The 7,226-nt window shown below is 41.7% G+C and overlaps 1 protein-coding gene across 1 annotated transcript in view; it reads left to right on the forward strand.

Moving 5' to 3' along the window:
• Nucleotides 1-500: 500 nt before the first annotated feature.
• LOC109487837 overlaps nucleotides 501-7,226 on the forward strand; it is a 9,308-nt gene continuing 2,582 nt past the window's right edge. The window contains exons 1-4 of the mRNA XM_019791930.1: nucleotides 501-707; nucleotides 4,952-5,196; nucleotides 6,048-6,187; nucleotides 7,007-7,119. Of these exons, the coding sequence (XP_019647489.1) occupies nucleotides 4,976-5,196; nucleotides 6,048-6,187; nucleotides 7,007-7,119 (474 nt within the window). The 5' untranslated portion in view covers nucleotides 501-707; nucleotides 4,952-4,975. The remainder of the gene's footprint in view (nucleotides 708-4,951; nucleotides 5,197-6,047; nucleotides 6,188-7,006; nucleotides 7,120-7,226) is intronic.

Consider the following 7,226-nt stretch of genomic DNA (forward strand, 5'->3'; position numbering starts at 1 on the left):
TCGTGTTCTCTTTGCTCTAAGTTTAATAAGTCAACACTCAAACAAAATAGTTTGGGAAATACCCTAGCATTACCCTAATGTGGAAACCGGAAGATTTAAAAATACAAAAATCGCTATGTGTGGTCAACAGAAGTACTATTGACTGGTTTGAACATGATCTAAAAAGGAAGGAAGTTACCTATTAAAATTTGATCATTGCTCTACTTATAACACTATCGACGGGTAACCTTAAAAGGTAGTGAAATGAACTCCTTGATTTGAGTATTACAAAATGGATGATTTCCATATTAGTCAACAATGATAGTCTGGCCAGGTATTAGTATACGTGTACGTAAAAGATTACATCTTGAAACAATTAATTTCCTTATTGTCCAAGAAGCCCGTGAGCAGTATTGTCTAGTGGGTTTCCTGAGAACTACTGCACCCCTTGCTAAAAATAGGCTCCGCCCACTTAGTGACGTAAGAGGAAGTTGTCCGACTTGTTCGACCTGGGTGTGATCATTGTATAGAATACAAAACACCCCGTACGGGTCCGCCATTTGTACTCTCGCAGTGTTAACTACCAAAAGGGCACAGATACCAAGCCAATCTTCGCTGTTTCTACCGAAATCTGTCTTCCACAGACCTTAAGACAGTACGTCTACAGTTCTTAAGGTTTCCCGAGCACCAAGGAGGACTATTTTGCGGCATACTTTCACCGATCGTAGGTGAGTTGTTACTGGTGAGACCTTTTCACTCTTGTTGCACATAGGGAACTTTTCGTGCTGTTTAGTACTTCCTTGAAGGGTTAGCTTGTTCCTGTTATCAGTGAAGAACATTTTCAGCAACAGCTTAACTCAGGAACTTAAGACACCCGAAGGACACCCTGCCAACCTTAAGGTGATTACTTAAGACTCAGTTGTAATGACAACGACTGGTCTTACGTCAATGCTAATCTGTATATAGTACAATGACCTGGGGACTTTCCTCGTAACAATGTAAGATTGGAATACGACAGGAAGTCACACGTTTCGCAAACTTACTGGCACTGTGTACAAGTCCATATAACCGCATTGAACTGTATTATGTATACACTGTATGTGGGTTGAAGTATCAATAACATGTGCACTTGAAAAGAGGAACATATGTTACGTATGGAAAGAAGTGCTTAAAGTATACTCTGGCGGGTATACATGCACTATTGTCCGTAGTTCGAAGATTCAACTGCGTTTGTTTACTCAAATGACTGGGAATGAACCGAAGTATTAGACTTTGGAGACTTAAATCAAGAACTACATATGATATATAACGTTAGTACAGTGCAGTACAGGTAGATTGGCATTTAACACATCGGTGGGTTGAATGTTATGAAACTGTATGACCTTCTGATCTATAATTGAACGTTCCGTCTGGGGTAGTTTTGTAGTAACGGCAAGTGGTTTCAGTGTTCCCAACGTTCTAGTCTGTTATATATGTAATAGAAACTTTCGCTGGCCCATAGATTTAAGTGTGCCTAAATCCCTGTCTGGGAGAGTTTTATAATTGCAACTAGTAACGGCAAGTGGTTTCATTGTTCCCATCTTTCTAGTCTGTTATATATATATGTAATAGAAACTTTCGCTGGCCCATAGTGCATAAATCCCTGTCTGGGAGAGTTTTGCAACTGGTAACGTCAAGTGGTTTCAGTGTTCCCAACGTTCTAGTATATATTTATATACATGTATGTAACAGAAACTTTCGCTGCCCATAGATTTAAGTGTGCCTAAATCCCTGTCTCGGAGAGTTTTGCAACTAGTAACGGCAAGTGGTTTCAGTGTTTTCAACGTTCTAGTGTGTACATTCGTATTGGTACACAAACTTTCGCTGTCCATACCCTTACATGTGATCATATATTCACGTAGTTGGTGGGCTACTTTTGGATATAGGTAGCAAATTTTTACACATCTTTAGGACACCTACACGCTTTGAGATAATACACAAAGCATCAACACGGAGTATAATGTTATTTCTATTGTCACGGTGTTGACTTAAACAAGTGCTTTTATAAAAAGCTGTCGTTTGCCGCCGTTGCATTTTTGCACAACAAAATCGTAAAAAAATTCCGTTCGGGGGCCCGGGTGTCATCCAAGCGAAACTTTCTAAATACATGGCGGCATAACAAATAGTAAACATATGACGTCATGGCTTTCAGCTCTTACAAGTGTCTGTGCGAAACGTGTTTGTCAGTTCTTCTTATTTGTTGTTGTTAATTTGCTGTTTGTTTGTTTGTTTGTGTTGATCTTAGTCTACCCTAGACTTCTCTTGTGGTATGGTGAAATGGTAGCCTCTATCAGGCTTCGGGAGGCGGCTGGAAAGAGTAGAAATCGGCCAAATAAAGACATAACATGCCCAGGGAGTTGGTCCGCCAGAGAGAGTACATTTCGGGTGCGGCAAACTGTACTCTCTAGCGGACCAACTCCCCTGGCATGTTATCTCTCTATTTGGCCGATTTCTACTCTTTCCAGCCGCCTCCCGAAGTCTGGTAGAGGCTAGTGAAATGAATCTAGAGAGCAGTTATTTGCCGAAATGGTGTCTACTGTCAGGACCTTTTTCGTAAGGCGTAATCAGGCCGTTTTAGACTTCGTAACTGGTAGGCAGCCTCCGCAAAAATCAACGTAAGTCGTAATTGGACATTAGCCGCAAATCGTGAAGTCGTAATCAGCTCTGAGACTTTAAAGTAATTCGTAATAGGCGGCGAAAATTTTGCGTGATTCGTAATCACTACCCCCCTTGCAGGCCCTCTGTCAGTACTTTTACAGAGGAGTTAGACAGACAAAAAATTACCGGTTGTCCCTGGGGGCAAATCACTCACTCAGTTATAATCGTCCCAAATGGAGACTGGCACAGACTACTGAACTTTTACTCTCTCTTAGTCATCGTGACACAACAGAACAGCAGTGATTGTGTACATACGGACTCATCGACTGGAAAAGATGGCATTAGCCTCCATAGCATGCCAAAAACTGGGGGTTTGGGAGGGTCTTCAGGGTCTTTGGGAGCTTTATGTGTGCTATTTTCTGATTGCATATAGACAACATAGCCGGCCTGGTTGAATTTAACCCCCGAACTGGGCTAATCAGAAAACAGCCGACCACAAAACCCCCAGTTCTATAAGCCTGCTAGGGAGGCTATGTCGACATACATGTACAGTTTTACGAGGAGGTACAGTACTACTCTTCAAGCAGAGGTTTGGGTTTGGGGTTATTTTTGGCGTGTTTTCAGGCTTATTTTATCGGGGGTTTCTTTTCTTTTGACACTGTTGGGTTGGGTGAAAAAATTACAGTGCAAAAAAAGAAACCCCGAAAAAATGCCTTAAAACACGCCAAAAATAACCCAAATCCCAAACCACTACAAAAGAAGTAAGAATACAACAAAGGGCTTGCAGGCTAAAACGGGCACAGAAATAAAACTCGCAAGGAATATCAATTAGCTTGAGACATTTTAAATCTAACGTTGACCCCCAAACCGTTAAAGGTAAATAACGAACAAGTCAAGTTTTTTTGCCAAATTTCACAGCCGACTAAACTTGCACAAAGTAATACACATTGACAACACATCGTTTTGTCAGATTTCATGAAAATTATGCGGTAAATAGAGTTATGCTTGAAGCCTAATAGTACAAGTATCTAATTATGTGGTAAATAGAGTTATGCTTGAGACAATCTAATGTTGATTAACGTTTAGATAATTTCTATTTTGTGTGTAGCATACAGTACATGTTTCCTTTTGTACTCAAATCATACACACAGTCGCGCACCTATGCAAATTATAAGTTACTGCAGGTGGCTAAGTAACATGTTGGACCAGTTTCAATTGTCACCAAGTTACAAAAAAGAGATCACACGCATGGTTTGTTTGTTTTGTTTTTAAAACAAAACAAACACCGGTTAACGTTCTCCAAATACACAATCCAAGCCGATAGACTAATAATGCGTACATATTTGTGAGTAGCATATAGCACGAGAAAAAGATCGACTTATTTGGCTGTGGTTTGATAAACCCTAGTGTCGTAACGTACGTCATACTTCAATGACGTATTTGTCTATCTTTTTGCTTTGCCGGAGGGCCAGGATCTCATTTTTTACAGTCGAGTGCATGACAACAAAACTCGAGACTGAGAAGACTCAGGATGCGTAACTAGTCATCGAAACACCTGACGTCAAACAGAAGGGTTACTTAGAAATTTGATAACTATCTTGTCTTTGTCACCTCTGTTGAAAAGATGACCGTATATAGATGAAAATACATGAACTGACAGATGATATGATCGATGAAAAACCTCAATAAACGATAGAATTCTAGTATATAGTCCGACATTCCAGTAAATACTTTAGTTTTGTAGTATTGTTGTAGCTGCCACACATTGTACCATGCACCATGACGTAGCGTGCGTAGTCCAGTGGTTAGCGATCCTGCCTCTGAACTAAGAGGTTGGGAGTTCGAATCCCGGCAGTTGTCGCTCAGCCGACCCGCAAGCTGCTGTTTAGGGTCGCAGTCCTGAGGACGGGGCGTTAAGCCGTGGTCCACTGTTCATTGCGCTTGTCGAAAAGAGCTAGGGGAATTTTCCCGGTACAATGAACCTGTAAATACTGTACATAGCGTCTGTCTTCTCTGTCACGACCAGTGGAAGATTAGCTCTTCAGTGACCTAAAACTGGTTCGAGATCACTTTCACTTTCATGTACGATATTGTCGAGCAATAACGTTCATTCATTCATTCATTCATTACACATTAAAAAATATTTACACGATATTACATACGTTTAGCATAATAAAATTCAAATTTTGGTCATTCACGAATCACACTAGTACTGTACATTTCAACATTACGTTAATTTTTTGTACGCAAACTTTCAATTCAGGGAGTCTCATCCCTGCTGTAAAGGTTTGCTTTTTGGTGTCACGAATAAAGAACGGACGGGATATGATTTCAGGAAAGCCACAACTACCGTACCAGGATGTCAGCAGTCGTGTACGGTGTCCCCGTCCCTCCCCACCCCGCCATGGCAGAACGGCAGGAGGACGACATGATGGTGGGGGCCGCCCTCATGCAAAACTTCCTCCGGAACCTGCCCCGGAGCACGTTCGTGATCGACCCCGGCACCAGGAAGATCGTGCACGACCCGCAGATGGCCAACGTCTGCGTGGACATGCCTGTGTTCGCCAACAGACTCGGAAGGTATGTGTTTGTGTGTTTTAAATTCATTCGCACAAATATAACTAGAAAGGTAACATTTTCAAAACAAATGCATAATGTTTACCTTCACATATAGTCTGCTCTGTTAATTCTTACTCAAACACATTCACATATATGGCGAAAGGAGTCTAAATCCCTCCTACTACATGTATGAAATTGCAGCATTATGTAACCCAACACCAGTTACTATGGTGACAAACGTCAACAAATCTGGCCATTGGCCAGGTCAGAGGCCACTGTTTGGAGAAGAAGAAAAGGAGGCTGAGATTTTTTTATTCGCCCGCGTGCACTAGTTTTGGGGTCTTCAGGGGATGTCATCCATCAAATAAAGTCAGTGTGGCCTTATTTATCAAATATAGCGTCATAACTGTGTAGACATTCTGTACAGTGAGTGAATGTAGCGCTCTCATCTTTCGATAGGCCTACTTGCCTCTCGGGGAGCATGTCATAAAAGACCATGAAAGGATTTTTTTTCTATTCCAACATTTATTACAAGACATGGCGACGGCACACTCAAGTTTTTTCAAGTTATATTTATGCCACCACCAACGCAGACAAACGCATAAACGGGCAACAGACATTCTCATTTTCACCTGAGTGAAGTGAGGAAATTCGTGTAAATTGTCTTTCTCAACAAGGGCACAAGATCGGTGGAATGGAAGGATTCGAACTCTGGACCTCTTGGTTCCGAGCCGAACGCTCTGTCCTTACGCCACACGACCGCATAAAAGGATTTAAGTTTTCATCAAAATAGTCACTGATCGGATTGAAAACTTGATCGAAGGTATCGAAAAATTAGTAAATTTTCTCACGATTCTTTATTGATTGTACAGGAAAATCCGTGTGGAGTCGGTGGAGGCGCTGCAGTCCCTGCGTGAACGGCTAGTCCGCGCTCCTCTGTGGATGCAGGCGGACGCCTGTCGGAGCAGCACCAACCACTACGTCGTCGTCAGGGTCACCAAACATCTGAAAGGTGAGATATCTTCCTTAGCATGATCATGATGTTCATCAGAGTTGGTAAAATACATAATGAAAATTAATTCTCCAACTCAAAAAAATTGACTCACCAGGAATTTTCGACCGAATCACTCGGTCTTCGTCTGCTTTCTGCCCCGAGTGCTACAGACAAGTGACTTTTACCCACGTGTGACGTAAGCACTGGGTCAAAGGTCGTCGGAAGTCGGTACCACCCCCAGTCCCGGTTGAGCGAAAGTTGGTATGCCCTGCTGTAATGGCTTCCTTCATTCCTCTCGCAAAATTCCCGGTGAGTCATTTTCCTGAGTTGGAGAACAGTTTCATTTTCATTATGTCAGTATCTTCCTGTCTGTTTTGTACGGTTGGATACGTGTGTATAGGCCCTGTTCCATAGAAAGTCTAGCTTTATAGCTATAAAAATGTAATTTTTCCCACATAAAAACCATAGCACAACGACAAAAAACAATAGCTATATCCTCAATAGAAATATATTAACATGTTGTTGTTTCCATGTGTGTACAGCGAGTTTCATGCTGATGGTGAACACATATTGACATGTTGTTGTTTCCATGTGTGTACAGCGAGTTTCATGCTGATGGTGAACACATATTAACATGTTGTTGTTTCCATGTGTGTACAGCTAGTTTCATGCTGATGGTGAACACATATTAACATGTTGTTGTTTCCATGTGTGTACAGCGAGTTTCATGCTGATGGTGAACACGTATTAACATGTTGTTGTTTCCATGTGTGTCCAGCGAGTTTCATGCTGATGGTGAACACATAGTAACATGTTGTTGTTTCCATGTGTGTACAGCGAGTTTCATGCTGATGGTGAACACACGTCACCCGTTCATCAGGAGACAGCTGGACCAGGGCTTCGAGCTCGCCTACGAGAAGATGTTGGAGGGGAAGAAGTTCGACATGAAGGTAAGAAAAAGAAAAAAAGACAGAAAAAGACAAAAAATCGAATGGAATGTTGTGAAAACAGCCATAAACTCGATGTTCCTAGATCCACCTATCTTATGATCGTTTGC

This window comes from Branchiostoma belcheri, unplaced genomic scaffold, assembly GCF_001625305.1.
Source record: "Branchiostoma belcheri isolate BF01 breed outbred unplaced genomic scaffold, Haploidv18h27 scaffold9, whole genome shotgun sequence".
Classification (NCBI taxonomy): domain Eukaryota; kingdom Metazoa; phylum Chordata; class Leptocardii; order Amphioxiformes; family Branchiostomatidae; genus Branchiostoma; species Branchiostoma belcheri.